At 49.2% G+C, this 18,149-nt stretch overlaps 1 protein-coding gene across 3 annotated transcripts in view; it reads left to right on the top strand.

Moving 5' to 3' along the window:
- The window catches only part of Duox (dual oxidase), a 196,650-nt gene that overhangs the window by 118,561 nt on the left and 59,940 nt on the right, over positions 1 to 18,149 (top strand). For all 3 annotated transcript variants that reach the window (XM_077657416.1, XM_077657417.1, XM_077657415.1), the window contains exons 7-10: positions 7,082 to 7,142; positions 9,391 to 9,487; positions 15,720 to 15,798; positions 16,815 to 16,911. In XM_077657416.1, the coding sequence (XP_077513542.1) occupies positions 7,082 to 7,142; positions 9,391 to 9,487; positions 15,720 to 15,798; positions 16,815 to 16,911 (334 nt within the window). The remainder of the gene's footprint in view (positions 1 to 7,081; positions 7,143 to 9,390; positions 9,488 to 15,719; positions 15,799 to 16,814; positions 16,912 to 18,149) is intronic.

Genomic DNA, 18,149 nt, shown 5'->3' with positions numbered 1-18,149 from the left:
CCCTTAAAGATTCTACTTAAGGTATTGCTAGCGGAATAGGGGTTTGGCTCCATGGGTGCGAAATTTAATGATGTGCTCTACCTCCGAACTTGCGATAATAGGCAAAGAGCGGAAACATGCAAATTTCTGATCTTGTAATGCGTGTCTTTAGTTTTCATAGAGCTATAAGCTCTTTATAACACATTTTTGCATGCGAAGCATGCGTTGGCAGAATCCGCCCGGCGCCCTCTTCAGGCCGGTTTTCGTGACACATGTTGTTCCTTCGATATTTTATCGTGGATACAGCAATGCGCCTCAGGAATCAGTATTCTTTCAAGGCGCCCTTGGGCCTTAACAAACATTATGACAATGCGATGCAACCATTACACGCAATTCTCTTCGAAATTGCACCGCTAATTTCCCGCTTCTCCGCTGCCTAGCACGCACTCCGAGCCACTAGCTTTCTCTACAGTCTTTCACCCCTGCCTTCGCCACCTTTGGGTTTCTCCTCTTGCGCCCTGTCTGTATGTGTCGTTCTTGTCTGTGTAAACATTGAGTAGCGCCATAACAATGTCGAAGATTCTCCTCTTCCTCCCCGCATGTGCGCTATGCAGCCCTGCCCCAACACCGTGTTCCTGTCTTCTGTCTGGGCCGCGAGCTGGTTGAAGCGAACACCACTTGGGGAGGCATTTCTCTAAAGAAAAACTTCTTTAGACACTCTGAGACTGTCCAAACACTTTTGTCAATAATGTCAATAATGTCTATAGACTTTCTATAGACCAATCTTATAGACTGGTATATAGACAGCACAAATCCTATAGACCGTCAGAGACTATCCGTAGATTTATGGGCACACACTTTCAGTTGACCTTGACGAACGATAGCCTTAGATCTTTATGCGCCAATCAACTCAACGCAGCACACAGATAAGTAAACTTTTCTCTATAACCTATGAATAGACAAAAGCAAATATAGGAAGCCAATAGTGTTAATATATAGTGTTAATATAATATATAATAGTGTTTATATAGGAAGCCAATAGTGTTAGGAACCCAATAGTTAGTCTATAGAAATCCTATACAGGCCGTTTTTGTAGCGAAAGCTACGTTGGCCACGAACTCGCAGTTTCGCCGTGCTCGCATTCCCACCGCGGTCGCACCGCACCACGTGACCAACCACGTGATTGGTCACGTGACCAACCGCGTGACAACAACTAGCCAGGCAGCCAGACTAACCTGGACTTGCAATCAAGAATAACCAAGGCTAACCAAGCTATGCCTTGGCTTTCGCTACAACCTGGAATAGCCGAGCTAAGCCACTGCCAATTTTTTGTAAGGGAGGTCTTAAAAGAAGATAAGTGCTGACTATGCTTTACCCCTGGAACCAAATATTGCACGGGAGCTCATGGACGCGACGCCCTGTCCAAGGTCGTGCTTCGTCGACATGGAGCTTGAAGGTTCCTCGAAAGATCTTTATTCTGGCGGCCTGGCTGCTTCTCCTTTGCACAAGAGGGAAAGACGGAAACAACGTTTCGGAAGGGCGGCTGCCCCGTTGATGGATGGAACAAATGAGCGGACCGCGGTGCGCCTTCGCATCTGTTTGCACGTCGTGGCCGCGTCTTCCGCAGCGCAGCAGAGTGTGCACACAGGGGCGTAGTGCAAACGGCGCCCGACGTTTGCAGTGGCGGCACTTGTTTCGAGCGCACGGAAAAGACGCGCGTGGGCTGCGGCATTTCGTCGACGTCGCCTCCCTTGTTTGCGTCCGAGAGGCGCGTGTCAGCTGCGAGGTGGCGCGCGCGTGACGACGCCGCACCCCGATGGCTGTCACTTTCTCGCCTCGTCTCGGTGGGGAGCCCCCCACTTGCGCGACTTGTTTTTCATTGGGCGCTGGCCGTTTATCACCTCCCCTGTCAGGCCTCCTTGAAGCGCTGTGCACAGCTGGCCAATCTCCTCGGTTTGTCCCCGAGTGTCGGCTACGTGAAGCGGTGCTGTTTAAAATAGGTGTTGCGCGTCCGTGCGGGCTGGCATTGATTGAAGACGGTGCAACTGTCTTGACCCGCGCTGGTTACGCCTTGATAGATACAGAAGACATGCCTTCACTGTCGTTGTAAATTCTGGATGGCGGCTGTACGCGAGAGAAAGGGGACACTTGTGGCTCACTGCAGTTCGCGGTGAATATGATGGATTTTTGCAATCCGCTACGTGCACACTCTATCTTGCATGCTATTTAAAAAGCTATTACGCAGGTTTCGTCGCTGAACGAGTCCGTGAAATGCACAGAGTCCTCATGGCCGCGTTTATCTTGCCCAAATATTTCGTGTGCAGATGCCGGGGCTAGCAAAAATATTTTCCTTCCTTTTTACTATTATTTTTAATAAAACCACTACCACCACCAGCACGAACCTTCAGTATTCCGCCCCTGACTACTGCATGAATCTGCAGTAGCATAAGGCGGCAACAGCGACTCCTCGGTCGCTGCAGGGGACACCAGGCCACGTTTACATGAAACGACGAGCAAGCTGCAGCTTCGGAGGTACCGCTACCCCACTGGGCTCTGGGGAGCGTCTCAGTCGGACGCGACATTGCGCAGGCGATGCAGCCAACTGGGCAAGGCGGCGACGCCAGTATTGCATGAAGACGCTCGCACGGCCGCCGAAACAGGAAAGGAGAAGAGCTGTAAGAGAACGCGACTCAACTGAGAGCGCAAGAAAGGACACTACACATGCGTGCGCTACCAACTGTTTGACACACTGTCAGATAATGAGTCCCAATCATAACGTTCGATTAACGCAAAGCCAGCTACTGCACCAACTCGCCCAACAATCCGTGTTCTGGAGAAGATCTGCAGCGCAAGTTTAGAGTGCAGGCTCATATCTTCCCGGGGCTTTCATGCGATCATGAGTGCCACGGGAAAGGCATCCCGGCGTCAAGGCCGGAATTGAACTGGCACGAACACCGCGATGCACTAGTTGCTTCATCCTAAACAAAATGCTTTCGCCCATTAAACCATTACCAAAAAAAAACACGCATCACGAGCACAATCAAGGTAGGAGAGAAGCTAGAACGGTAGCGAAGTATTAAGGCAGCAAAAATGGCACGTATTATGTAGACGCGGCAGGCCCTACGCAAGAGGGCACCTGCACCATCGCGGTCATACACGAGGGAAAGCAGGTGGATGGACTCTCGGTGAAAACTAGTAAAGTTGCGTCAGCCGAGGAGTGGCGATAGCGCTGGCAGCCACTCACTCCGGCGCCACGCACATAATTTCTGATTCTCGACACGCCTGTCGAAATTATATAATAGGAAGAATAGCGGCGCTTGCCAGCAGAATTATAGCAAACGCGCAACATAGCTCAGTGCAGAGAACAAAACAATTGGTATGGGTGCCCGGACACCAGGGGTTAGAAGAGAACGAGGCTGCTCACACAGTCACCCGAGTTCCTCTCCCCCGGAGTTCCACTGGATTCCCAGACGCTGTCGGGACTCCTGTACCGAATCCGCTTACCACATATGCGGACATTACAGAAAATCTGCGCCTCAGTAGGCAGACGTTCCCAGAGCCCTCCAAAGGCCTGGATAGAACTGATGAACGACACCTCAGAAGGCGGCAAACGGGGTCGTTTCTAAGCCCTGCGATTCTAAAACACATAGACCCAACTTTTTCGGGGTACTGTAAAGTATTGTGAGATGTGGGCAGACGCATACCATATGGTATGGGCCTGCCAGAAAAATCCTCAAATAAAGAGAGTAAATCAGCCAACGAGGGAGGGCTGGGAGGCGACCATGTCCGGATGCTTGGACCTGGAGTCCCAGAGGGCTCTGATTCAAAGAGCGCGGGCAGCGGCTGCCGCCAATGGTGTCCCGGAATGAGGACTACTGCCCAGGCAAGGGAGCGGTGAAACCCTCCACTCCCCTCTAAAACCCGCCCCAGTGCATCCAATAAAGTTTTACCATTACCACTACCCATTATTTCTGGAATGTAACGCCTCACAAACACCAAGTGATAATACTTTGTGTATAACATCGTTGAGAAACCCTTTAACGTAGCGCTAAGTGTGCTAAGCTCGCACACGTTCGTTAGGCGAATTGTACAACTTCCTCAGGCGGCGGTGTGTTTTCATGCATGCGGCCCTGTGGGACGCCGCTCGTATTGCTGTTGCTATCGGCTGTTTTTGGTTTGGCTCGGTTCTGTTATCATGTCTAAAACTTAGTTTCCCAGGTGCCTTACAAAAAGGTGAAGAAAAGTTTTACGACGCTTTACAAATTCCTGTACTTCAGCTTAATGGGAGGCTTATTTAGGGCAGTATTTTGGAAGGACAGAATGAACGAGGAACGGGTACGAGGTGCCGGAAGAGTTCCTTTAGGAGCATAAGCTCCAATCATTGCTTGAAAAACAGTTCAGGCATTCGATATAAAAAAAAAACAGTAACCCTGCGTTTTTTTATGTGAACACCTCTCGTGTGTGCAGTAAAGACCGTGTTTGATGAATTCCATTCTCGGTAAACCGGCGTTTCTTAATCAGCAGTTGTTTGCAGAAGCACCGTCGGACCCGCTCCCTGGCACCGAATGGCATGCTTTCTTTTTTGGCCCCTCTAACAAAGACGCACAGCAAGGAAGAAAGCCCCTCCCCGCACTTTTGCTTTCCCTCTTTTAATACCTTAGGACTTGCTCAGCCAGTGACGAAGCATGCAAACACAGCGCCAATACCACATGGACTGTGGCATAATACGCTAATGTTCTCGTAAGGCTTCAGAACTTTCCAAGACGTTAATCAGAAGAAAAGCGCGCACGTCCAGCGGCTGCTGTGTATCCGTACTTGGCATCTGCCTCCTCTCTGCGGCGCTATTCGCGATTGTTTTTGGTCGCCAGGACAGGAGCTAGAATGGGGAAGCCCGGTAGAGAATCATTGGCGTTATTCGTTGACAATGAATAAAATGCACCGCATCAACAGCGACCGTTCGCGATATTGCGACTAGCTGAGGTATATCTGCCAACAGTGTGCTGTAGTCGGTGGCTCTCTTAATGTCTATTGTACCCCGTATATTAGCTGTCGATTACATTGTTGTCCGCACTTACCAGTTCAAGATGCACTGAAATCTTTGTGCGAAATGGAGTGGTTGAGGGGTTTATTAGGAAATGAAAATGGCACAGTAACTCTCTTACACATATCGGTGGACACCTCAATCGCACCGTAAGGAAAGGGATAAAGGTGGGAGTGAAAGATGAAAGAGAGAAAGGGGAACCGTAGTGGAGCTCTGCGGAATAATTTCCACCACCTGGGGATCGTTACCTACTCCAGCTCAGTAGCCCAGCCTCCTAACCACTCTGCGAAATCTAAGCTTTAGTGGCCGACAGTCTCAACAGCATTTGTTTACATCTGCTTGTCAGTAGGGTTTCATTGTTTCGCATGATAATGTTAGGTGATCGTAGCGTAGTTAGAAAAAGCGCCGACTCCGAAACTGCCTTGCGCATTTAGAAAATTTACCTGAAAACGGTCCTTTAAACGCATTTATATTGACGGCGCCATCATCCTGTACTACCGCTCGTCAACGCCAGTGTCCACGACTCCACGCATTTAATTTACGTCACAAAACGCCTTTGGCATATTGCGCGTCGAAGTGTTTCTCCTTAGCTTTTATGTGCTGTCATCCGCTAGATTACCATCAGAAATATCGAACAAGACATTATTCAAGTTAAAAACATGGGAGAACTGCGAGAACGCTATGAAATCTATATATGCATGGAAGGGCTGGAAGTATGTAGCAGCCCATGCTGTGCTGCAGCAGCTGTTTTCTTGAAAACTGATTCCTACTAGTTTGGGAGAGGGAGTCAAACTTGTTCCGCGAAACAGGCGCAGCTAGGGGCTTTTGCTCTTTTGCTATTGGTGGCCAACCCGCCGCGGTGGCTCAGTGGTTAGAGCGCTCGGCTACTGATCCGGAGCTCCTGCGTTCGAACTCGACCGCGGCGGCTGTGTTTTTATGGAGACAAAACGCTAAGGCGCCCGTGTGCTGTGCGATGTCAGTGCACGTTAAAGATCCCCAGGTGGTCAAAATTGTTCCGGAGCCCTCCACTACGGCACCTCTTCCTTCCTTTCTCCTTTCGCTCCCTCCTTTATCCCTTCCGTTACGGCACGGTTCAGGTGTCCAACTATATGAGACAGATACTGCCCCGTTTCCTTTCGCCAAAAACAAATTATTATTATTATTATTATTATTATTATTATTATTATTATTATTATTATTATTATTATTATTATTATTATTATTATTATTATTATTATTATTATTTGTGGCCATTTTTTAATAGCGTTCATGCGATGAAGCCTGTCGCCGATTTATTTCGTGCCCTGTTCTGAGCGCGCCGAAGACCAATAATTTAATTGCCGCTGCATTCCCATCTTTTTTCTGCCCTTATTTTCAGGACGAGCTCGTAATGTGGTAAAAAATAATGTTTTTGTGCTCGAGCTTGTTGCAGTTTTAGTCTTTTTATTTTATGCCATAAATTGTATATACAGGTTTCATAAATAACTGGGAAATAAGGTATTCTAAGCGTACCTCTCTCTTAGGCTCAGTCGCTTTGGGACGTTTTTATCCTCATAAACCATAAACCTTTAATGTGCGGTGTCCACGTTTGCAGTTTTTAAAAGCCTCTCTGGATTAATAACGAATGCTACAATTCAATGGTGCCACATTAGCGTCGCAGACATGCATGAAACAGACTGAAATACGGACCTACATATACTGGCGGCGAGACACGAAATCAAGTGTACTGGGCGAACAGGAAGCCACAGCCTGCTCGTATTATGTTCCCCAGAGAAACTCTAAATAGCCCAACGGAAAATTGACGGTATTTCTATGTATAGCCTTGTGAATGTGATGCGGCTTTCCCCACTTTGCATCAATTTCCATCCACCTATGTGTTTGCTAAAGTCGTTTCTAATCACACTGCTTTGACGTCCAGGCTGCGTTTATTCGTTTTGTATGACGTTACTAAAAGACGCGTCAAAACTCAAAATAAAGGCACGGAGTCTTTTTTTTTCGTGCATATTTGTTTCTGTGGTTGGGCTGCCAAAAGTTCATGGCAGACATTTTTCTTGTTCACAGAATGTGATCATGTACGAGTACGTGCCAGTACTGCTGGGAGAAAACGTCACTGAATACACAGGTAAGAGGGCTTCTGTTTTTCTGTAGGTGCTGCTACCGTTGTACAAAAAGAAAGTAATATTTCGACGGCTAGTGTAATGGAGCCGTTGGGTGCGTGCGTTACGCTTCAATGTTTGAGATGAGGTCATATGTGCATGCCGTTCAATAAGTTCGCCCCCCCCCCCCCCCCCCCAACAGCTTTCTTTGCAAGTCTCGCTAATGTGCTAATATTTGGTAACAGACTAGGCACACTGCATATTTTTTGCACAGCTGTCGTCCCTTCAACTCGGAAGTGATTCGTCTCAACGTGTAGTAATTAGAATTAGGGAAATGCGGGTCGTGTGCCTGCCCGCCTGTCTGCGCCTCTTTTCCCCTGTCTGCTTTGTGCCTGTGTGTTTTCTTGAGCAGTGAGTAATATCACTGGCGAACGCCTTCGTCTCACGTGCACGTAGAAATACCTGCAAAGTGACAACTCGACGAGGTTGCGAACAAGCCATCGGATAGAACAGGATGAGCCCGTGAAAAACAAAAACAAAACTGAATATTAGGTGGGGGCCGAGGAAGTACAGGGAGCGCCGAAATAATGAAAATGGCCATTTTTGCTTCAACTCCATTTTCCCAGATATCAGCGTCGTGATGTTCAAAACTCGATGCATTCTTCTGTTTCTGGTTGTCAGCATGCAATGCAGGTTCATATCAACAAGTACCCTGAGAAGCATATAACCCTTTTCGGCCACTGTTCAGTCTACTTTTTTGCGTGTTTTGGTACATATGTTACATTTACAGAGCATCGCCAACCGCAGACTGCATGCCCTATGCTTCAACACGGCAGTAGTTCGTTAAAGTGACTATTCTAGGGTCAGTGTCGCAGTGAATGGAGTCCCCTGAGAGTATGTTGTTTCCAGGAGAATAATAACCGTTAGTTGTGGCGGTGTTCGTTTATTGCTTGCAAACGTTCAGATTTGACGTCTTTGACTACAGGTCATGACCTGGGCCAGGCTAAACTTTTATCCGGACCGCACTGATATGGGCGCCTGGGAACACAGGCGAGAGAAATGTATGCTACTGACAAGCACTGCCCGCACCTCCTGTACAAATTCTCAGCACTCGCCGCCTGTGAGCTGTACACGTGTTCGATGAATCGTGAGCTCTTACGTGTCGCCAGTTTTCGTGCTTTTTATTTGAGATGCAAAAGTTTCTGCGTAGTTCCCAAGACGTTAGGCGTAAGTAAGCGCACCACCGCAGCTACCTTGAAAGCATTTGTTAAAGAGAAGTTTTAGAATTCGACGAGTTTAAAGAAGTCGAATGTGTGAAGCTTACACCTAAAGCATGCGAAGGCTTTTTGTGGTAGCACTTTAAATGGGTGCTTGGTTGCCGAAAGGCCACGTCGGCCTTCAGGCTTCCCTGCAGTACACAGCGACGAATACGGACCACAATGATGACGTCAAGAACGGTGGTGCTAAGTTACTACCGAAGAAATGGTTGCTTTAAGGAAGAAAGCCAACGGCACAGAAGGTGAAGCCCGCGAAACATTGTTTGGCGACATCGGACAACGCTGAACAGCATGTGGGCGTAGGCAACTGGCATATTAAATTTCGGTGAAAGCTGCGGTGAAAGCTGCGGTTGTGAGGAGACCATCGCTCATCTTCTCTGTGGGTGCCCTGCATTTGCGAGTGCAAGACATACACTGTGTTGTGCCCTGGACCACCTCGATCCTCGCCCATTAACAGAGCAAAAGATCCTCGGTCCGTGGCCACAGCAGTCGACTGCCCTCAAGGCATACAAGGCACTCTTTGCCTACTTGAGAGCGACTGGATTGAGTGACAAATTGTGACAGCATTGTGCGTGTGTGTGTGTGTTATGCCTTTTCCCCCTTCTTTCTTCCTCCTTTTAGCCCCCTAATCCCTCTTCCCCAGTGCAGGGTAGCCAACCGGAACCCCTTTCTGGTCAACATCCCTGTCTTTCCCGCCTTCTCTTTATCTATCTATCTAAATTTCGGTAACAATGGCGTCGTCACGAGTCTCTCCGCGCTTTTAAACGCACTGGGGTGAAGCCTGAAAATCGTTGCGGTTTTCATCGGCGATTACGTCAAGCTTTTCAGCGCTACCGAAAATCTACTTGCCATACTTTACCCACAGAGGCTGCATACAACCGAATTTCAGCTCTCCTTTAAGGAAAGGCACCTCGAACCTGAAGTGCGGGGTGGCGACGCAACCCTACTGCTGCTGCGACGCGCGCTCCATCATCGCGTCGCCTCTCCTCCCGTGCAGGGTACAAGCCGGATGTGCACCCTGGCATCAGCCACGAGTTCCAAGCAGCGGCTTTCCGATTCCCGCACACATCCATTCCTCCTGGAATATACCGCAGGTGAGTCACGGGGTCGGCTGCGGTCATGCCGATGGCTGCGTCACTGGGTTTTCCCCATCAACTTGAACGCGCCACTGCATCCGTCGTGCTTCGAGGGAATTATAATAAAGTAGCCCATATCGGGGCGCCTCTATGTTCTAACTGCATGCGGCGGCCTTTAGTAACGTACTGCAAGCCGCAGAGTTTTACGAAGGGGCTGGCCGCTTATGGATAGCATTCGCCGCTCGCACCACGGATTCGTTCGAAAGAAAAATGTTTAATGATTACGTCACCAACTTCATTCTTACAACAAAACAAGTTGCGATAAAACTTATTATTCGTAGCGTGTCTCGAAAATATTAGCTCGGTGGTATATCCCGCGCTTTCTGATGTCTGAGTGAAGAACGCGCGCTTGAAATTTTACACCAACTGTTGCATAACAATTACAACATCAGTATCAAAATATACATCTCAGTCTCGACCAACACGACACAAACATGAACTCTCATTAACTGAATATTCATATCAAACAGGTCCACTTAAGCGCTCGTATTTTTCCGGTCGACATTCGAGAATGGAACAAGCTAGATGCCTCGATTACCTATTCGCCACTTTAGCAAAACTTGCTACAAGGATCCAGGTCATTATTGCCGCAGTGTAACGCCCTCAGTGATGCACAAGGGGTTTTGATTAATCATAGTGAATATTGGGCTTCCGCTTCACTTCCCTCCCTTCTTGTCGGGCTAAACAGTGCATGAACCCTTTCTTAGCCTTAGTTGCTTCCCTAGGCTCGAGTGTGCACATTCTTTAGTGTTCATGTTGTTACCATCGTATGCGTATTTTTTCTTCCTTTGCACGCCTTGGCGCCTTTTGTGACGTGCATGTTGCTCACTGTAAACCGTGTTTGATTATTTATTACTTGATAACCTCTTCAAGAGCCGCTTGCACATTGTTTGTCCTCAGTTAGACATTTCAAATACTTAGTTCTGTCAGATTTCTTTAGGCACGCGTGCTTGCAGCCATGTGAACTTTCATTGTGTTGTGTGATGTAGCCCCGGCTGCAATGTAAATATTGTGTATGCCCACTTGCTAGGGCCCAGTAAGGGGGCCTGCAGTATTGAAAACAAACAAAATAAAAATAATAAATAAAAGTAAAACGACCTTGACCGATTACAAGGGGCGCTTTTTGGGAGCTTGAGGATTCTAGCAGAACGCGAACTGCGATCGTAACAGGAATTGTTTCCCACCCAAAAATTAAAGTTAGAAAGGGCTGAATATGTAACGGTTTTGTGCGCCTCCTTATTAGAGTCACAAAATATAGAAGCAAAGCGAGCACTCGCACTTTGCCGGAACTCGTTCGCGAATCGGCTTTGATAGCCGATATAAATGCACTCCGCGTATCGTCGAGGAGCGCAACGCGCCGTGAATAAGCGGTGACTCTTCTCAGAAGGGCTCACCCTCGCGGTGATGAAAGCGCCCCTTAGTGCTCGGCCTGGCGCGTTAAACTGCGAGTCTCCGTTTTCTTTTTCGCCGTTGACATTCGCTGGGCGTTCGTAGCGTCTAAGCGCGCTTCCTTGCACATACGCGGCACTGCACAAGCACCCCACCTTCTTGCTATCTCTTTCCCCTGTTTCGTTCAACTGGAACCCGTTAATGCGACCTGCTCGGACGTGCAGCAGTGCGGCAGCGGTATTTTGCTTCGATAGCTTCCTCGCTATCGGCCTGGCCGCGCGGTTCTCCTTCGCAGCCGAGGCGTCTCTCGCTCACGCCTGTCTCAGTGTCCGGCGGCGGCGGCCCAGCCAGTCCAAGCGGCCGGACGGCGGCGCCTGTGCAGTGCGCGCCTCGTATCTCGGCGGGCGATCACATGCGCCCGGTTAGTTTGGCCCCGACCGCTGATGCACCCTCCCCGCCTGATTTACGGCCGACGAACGCGCGTGTTTGCTTTTAACGGCTTCCTTTATTGTATATTTTGCTCGCTGTGGCCGCCGCCGGCCCGTCTGCTACTCCTGGGGTGGTTCGGTCGCCACCGCACGGGCTCGCGCCGTTGCTGTCGAACGGGCAGCGATAATAAAGCGACTTCTAGCGGTGGACGCCGTGAAAGCGAACGCTGGGCAGCTCTTTTCCTCTCTCGCTTGTCTCGCGCGAATGGCCTCACCCGGGCTGTTAAGTAACGGCGTCCACCAATGAGGTCGATTGAGGTTGCGTCTGCGTGGCCCGTCGCGATGGGGTGCCCCGCCGGTTGGTTCGTTCGCTCGAGAGCCCCCGAGGCGTGCGTCGGCCGCCTTAATTATTAAAGTGGACCGGAGTCCTCATCTTCTAAGTGGTCGCCATCGAAATTTGTGTACTTTGCAGCCTCATTACCATCGGTCACCCTTCAGGGCTGGCGTCGTGTGCCTGCAGGCTCCATTTCTTCCTTCTTTGTTCTTTGTTACTCTAGAAAGGCGCGAAAAGAAGTGCGAAAGACTTCGCTCGCGGTATTTTTTCGCGCCCACTCGGTGTGAAACTGCGCACCATGACAAACGATCTATCGCTATCATTCCCTCGACTAAATGTTGCGGAAAACTCGGCCTTTATTTGAGCCCATTTTATAAGCGAGTGGCTTCATTATGACGATTGTTACACTGAGTGTGTTTAACTACTTCTACGAGCAGACATGTAGCAGCTCTGAAAAGCGATGACTTTTAGCGGTGTTTCTGTTCACATACCACACTTAACATGCTTTAGACACATGCAACGTACAGCAAAGACAGACTAGAACCTGAACTAAGAGTTCCGCGGAGTATTGTTACGGTCTTTCCCATGTTTGACGTGACGCACAAACTACCGCCCACATCGTTAGGCTGCATGCACCCGCAATATCGGGAGACGGCTATAGGCGTATGTAACCGCTTTAGCTTACATGAAGGCGACAACTGAAAATAGTGGGTAGAATCTTCAGTGACATTAGTTCTACAAATAGGTGCACCCATGGCGTAGCCGTTAAATATCCTCCCTATTCTTGGGTGTAGCATTTGCCTTCCCTCGATTTACTTTGCAACGGTGAATGCTTGTTTTAAGTAGCAATGTTTAACTGCGCTATACGGGAGTGACGCAAAAAAGCCGTAATCTAGCACTGCCTCTTCCAATCTGTTGATCGAATCGCTGTTCAGCGCCGATGCACGATATCCACGCGTGCTGCCGTAGCGATCTCAAACACCGAACTCTAAAAAAGCGTTTTCTTTGAGGAAAAAGAACCAATTTTTATTCTTAACTTACCGTAATCACCCGACTCTAACGCGTCCCTGATTCTAAAGCTCACCCGCTGTTCATGCACGCCAAAATGGAAGGGGCATGATTTGTGAAGAAGCCTAAAGAGACGTTCACATCTCCTTCTGCGTTACTCCTCGTAGCTCATCTTTACGGTCTTTAGCTGTCTTCGCTTCGACAGCAGCTAAAAATAAACAGTCGCGCACCAACGCAGTTGCAAGGCCAGCTGCTGGAGGCAAACGGAGATCTACGGCGATAGCACAGCGCACCACATTCGCGTGAAGCCTGGCTGACTACCCTGGCAAGCGGGAAGCCTAAATTGCAACTGTCCTCCAGGTTAGCAGTCCGACGCGACGCACACTCCATAAGTTGTAGAAGTGAAATCACTAACGGACAGTTTTCTGTCGCGCTATGTACCGCTCGTCTGGGAAACAGACCACTGCTGCAAGCGTTCCGGAAAACGCGTATTTCGAAGCTTCCTTAACGAAACCGATTTGCATTATAATTTACAATTTCAATGCGACAGCGTCAAGGGTACCGTGTCGCAGAAAAACAGGCGTCATCGTCGACGTCTGCATCGTTTACCGTGAGGGAAGGTTCACAAAAAATCGCCAGAGAAGCAACCTAGGTGGCACGTGGGTGACAAAGCCGCCCACCGTGGCAGGTGGCAGTTAATGATTGGTCGCGAGCGGTCACTCGGGGACAGAAACCTGGGTGCCACATCAGCCACCTGCCGGGGCAGTGATACACCGCGTAGCCGCTGCGCCGCTGCTCAAGGAGTGGTATGGCGACTGGCAGCGATCTTGAATATAAAGAATTACCAATTCTGCATATATGGGCATTAACCCATTAATGCTATCGAGTCACACCCCTAATGTGGAGCTTACATATCCCCTCCAGTTTTTTATTTTTATGCACCGAGCTTCATGCATCTTGCCAGAAGCGGGGTATCGTGGCCTCGACTCGGCCGTGAAATTTCGTATGGCCATCGTTAAAAAAAATGAAAGGCAGTGCGGCCTAACGTCCCCAAGATGAAAGTAGATTCCTTATAGTGCAAAATAGTCCGCCCAGTTTCCTTTTCTGCGTGTAGATTTTACTTGCGTTGTATGGTTTTGTTGGCACTGTATTAATTCCTATAGCCCCTGCTTACACACACTCTCACTCACGCATGCTCGAACGCACACACACACACAGAATGTAGCGGGCAAAGAGTGGTGTGCCTGTGCAGAGCGTCTGTGGCTGCCAGCCGTATTCACCGGCTCGTGATTTTCTTCATTTCACCTGGCGGGTATCTCAAACTTTCCTAAGAGTGCGCGAGCGCAAGACGATCCATGTCGAAAATATAACCTACCGGCTTCAGGACATTGTCGCTCACCTCTTGAACCCCGCGATACAACACTCGTCAATCCCTTCTTAGTCTACTATTTCTCTTGCCTTGGGCCTTTTTGCCTTGAACAGAGATCTGACTTTCGCTGTCAGCTCATTTGCTGAATGCCGTATAAGCGACAACCTGGGTCAGGAACCCAAGTGGCGCCGAGCCGCGCCTTCGAGTATATATACGTACCGCCTGTCGTCACGTGATCCTGCTTTTCCCCGGAGCAACTCAAGGGGTGGAGGTTAGGGTGCAGTCAGGCTCTTGGGGTCACTTCCTTGCTCCGGGAATGGGCGGGGACGCTGGAGTTATTTTTTTTTTGCGCACTCTTCGAAACGCCATTTGTAAAATATCTCAGATATGTGACACCGTAGTTTATGATACTTCTCGGGCCGAAAGGTTCATTTTCTATCAGTAACCGGTATGGCTGGTCTCAACCGATTGTGGCAGCGTAGTGCCATTGCCTTGGATTTTGTCGCGGCCTATGGCGATGCGGTCGGCGTTGAAGCAGAGAGCTCGGCAATTCCAAGCACCGTTGCTTCTGCCTCGCCCGTCCGCAGGACGATGGGTGCGCCGGCGTGAATAACTGAGCGGGGCCTTGTGGGAGAGGCCGCAGCCCCGCTAGACCAGCGGCCACGTGTCGGCGCTGGTAATAGGAAGGGGGCATCACACACTGCCTGCATCCTGCCGATAGTAGTTTATTGGCCTGGGCGTGTTCGTGTCGCCGGAAAAAAAATAGATTCGAATGTTTTTTTTTTTTTTTTCACTGGGAAGTACGCAAGCAGGTTTTGAAAAAGATGGTTTGGTTTGGGGGGGTTTAACGTCCCAAAGCGGCTCAGGCTATGAGGGGCGCCGTAGTGAAGGGCTCCGGAAATTTCGATCACCTGGGGTTCTTTAACGTGCACTGACACCGCACAGTACACGGGCCTCTAGAATTTCGCCTCCATGGGAATTCGACCGCCGCGACCGGATTCGCACACGCGTCATTGGGTTCAGCAGCCGAGTGCCATAACTTAGCCACCGCGGCGGCTCTTTTGAAGAAGAGTAACTGCCTCTAAGTGATCTAACATCCACACGCGCATGAACATACGCACCCATACCCATACGCACCTACCTGTACGCACCTGGGCAGACGTTTTGAAGACGCGTATGAAGAAAGAAAAATAAATGCGACCAATGATCACTAATCTGGCGGCTTTGCGAAGATGAACCTATACAATGCTGAAACTGTGTATAAGGGTGCTTCGTTTTACTGCTTCCCTCCCACCTACCACGAGCACGCTTTGAGCTGCGTTTCATTTCTGCATCTCCCGCAGCTTCATTTACGTGGTAGCAGTGTGGTGTGCACCTTAAATCTATGTCTGTCTTCTAGACTAGATTATGTCTATTTTCTAACTTTCTATTTTCGAAACGGAGCGGCGAAAGACTGACTTTGCAATTCAACTGAGCAAGTTCGACTCGGCCAGCTGTAGCTATCGCGTCACTCCAGGTTTAACCAGAGCTAAACCACCGCCATTTTTTTTTAACTTATTACGCGTAATAATGAGCAGTAACTCGCTGCAGTGTGTTACCTAACAGCGAAATGTAGAGTTGCAATGGCCGGACCACAACCTTTCCTGTACTTTTTGGATGCAGGGATGGATCGTGCCACTTTCTGGACACCAAGAACGGCTTCAAGGCCCTGCGGTTGTGTTCCACGTGGTGGCTCTCCGAGGTGCGTGCACTGCTTTACTGATGTGCACTGTTGCCGTGACTGCACGTAAAGTTATAAATAAGACGAGTTTTTGCACCATTTATAACGCACCATTCAAACTCTTTGAGTACGCTCCTTGTGTCTAGAGTAAGGTGCTGGGAACATTCGCCGAATTATTTTATCACTGCTGTCCAAAAAGTAAAAAGGGCCGGAAAATTTGATCACTTCAAAAGAGGGCACGCATATATTGCGTAATCGACTGTAAGCGCTCCTATAACCATCGGCCTCCTATCAACAGTTTAACTATACTATCCAGTTGGTGGCCGCTATTGCAGTTGCGCGGAACATATTTGAATGTGCAAGCTAAAACATGCGCTCTTTATAGACGCAATATAACAGTCCTTTGTCCAGGCATCTGATCACCATCATTGCAGTACTAATAATAATGTTGATCGGACGAGCGCTGGCATTCTTATCTCGGCATCAGATTTATGTTTGTCAATTTGCTTGTTTGTGTATGTCTAGCGGGCAAAGCATCCGATTCAGCTACGGGGAGACATTTTTCTCCGATAAATACTGGCGCAAAGACGATTTCACTTAAGTTTTACAATCCCCAGCAATGCAGCAGTTCAGTGGGCTTTGAAAATTATCCCGCGCGCTGCATGTAGTTTGTCCATTATTTTTCGACGTCCTTATGAAGTATTTTATTTCTTCGAAAAGCTCTGCAAATAGAAAAGAATTTTGAAAATCAAAAAGGTGGTTTCAATGTCCCAGTGTTGTAGAGTGTTTCGAGTTCTCTAAATGGAACCATTGTTCGCAAATAAAGCTTCAGATACTTTATTATTGCCACAAGCGTCTCTCCTAAACCTGCAGCGTCCTTCAGGCTACCGTTTCGCAGCAGACGGAGACTGCGCATTTCTAGAAAGCCCGTTACTGTGAGGACTACTTACGAAGCGTGATTTGCTCGGGCAGGCAGCTTTCCGCACGGACCATCTGCGCCCGGGTCAGCGTTTCCTTGTCTCGATGCTTTGCCGCAGGAAGTGCTGCCTGCCTCCGGCATCGACGAGCTCATACTGGGGATGGCATCGCAGATCGCCGAGAAAGAAGACCACATCCTTTGCTCTGACGTCAGAGGTGAGCTGATATACAAGGACTAATAATCGCTGATGGAGGCTGCGACCACACGTGTGGGGTTTAGCCCTGCCAGATCAAGGGATGTGAGTTTTGGAAGCCGACACTCAAAGTTGATTTCCGTCGACTAGAATGAAAACCGCGAGCTCGGCTCAGTTTCTACGCAGCCATCTCGCCTTTCGTGCACAAGAGAACTTTTACAGGGGCGTTCGTAGGACGCTCGACGAAAATCGCGGAGTTGTACGCCGCAGCCACCATGAGCGTGCTGGTTTCGCGCGTGTGTAAGCCGCGCGACACCACCTCACCACGGCATGAGCGAGGAACACATTTATGCACTTTATATATCAGCTAAACACCTGTAGCGAAAACTAAAAAAATACGTACAACAAAGAACGATACCCAATGTAGAGTTTCCGTGTTGGTGGTCACTATCAAGAGTGGCTGCAATCAAGTCGCTCTTTCAACGATAAAACATCACAATTTAAATCAATGAGCCTGTTTAAAATCAATGGGAGCCGATAGTTGAGCATTTGGTGGCCGTAATTTGTCCGTGCAGTGGGTATTGTCCAGTCTGGCTTGTGACGTTGTGCGTACACAGTCTAGAAGAGAAACAATGGAAGCTGAATCTACAGAAGGTGTCAGTTATTCAGGGGCCGGATTCTCCATCGCACGTACGTAACGATGGAGCGAAGTCGACGGGCGCCATTGGTGTACCCACTCCGGTATTTCGTGACTATCGACCTGAGCCCACTCGAGTACCGTGTGAGGATTTAAAGATTTGGCCCTTACTTTCCGGGCCCTTAGGTTTCCGCCTTATTGAAAGCTTCATTTCCTGCCTTGTTGCAGGCTAGTTTCTTTCGTGCAAGCGACTTTTCGGCTAGGGAAGAAAAAGACTCCAATGAGCTGCAATTGAGTCTGAAGTTTAGAGTTAGACTGGACTAACGAGTTTTGTGCAAGCGGGCCCTGCTGTCCTTTGCTTCGGTGCCTACATATTCCGAGGCAAGGTACAGATCTCCGCTTTCCTGCAAGCCATTGCCTGGGCCGTGTTCACAGAAAGATCCACAAATGCACTCGCGGAGTGAACAGAAGGCGACAGAGCACTGCGGCATGATTCTCATTTGTATTGTCCATCAACTGTGGTGCATGCACTTGGCGCCCTCCTCCGCGCCCACCGTGGCTGCAGCGCCCTGCCCACCTGCTGCCGCCACTGCTTCCACTGGGCACGCAGCGCCGGGAACACG

The sequence above is a fragment of the Amblyomma americanum genome, chromosome 3, assembly GCF_052857255.1.
Source record: "Amblyomma americanum isolate KBUSLIRL-KWMA chromosome 3, ASM5285725v1, whole genome shotgun sequence".
In the NCBI taxonomy this organism is placed as follows: Eukaryota; Metazoa; Arthropoda; class Arachnida; order Ixodida; family Ixodidae; genus Amblyomma; species Amblyomma americanum.
The sequence above is the reverse complement of the archived record's forward strand: the minus strand, read 5'-3'. Positions and strand labels throughout refer to the sequence as shown.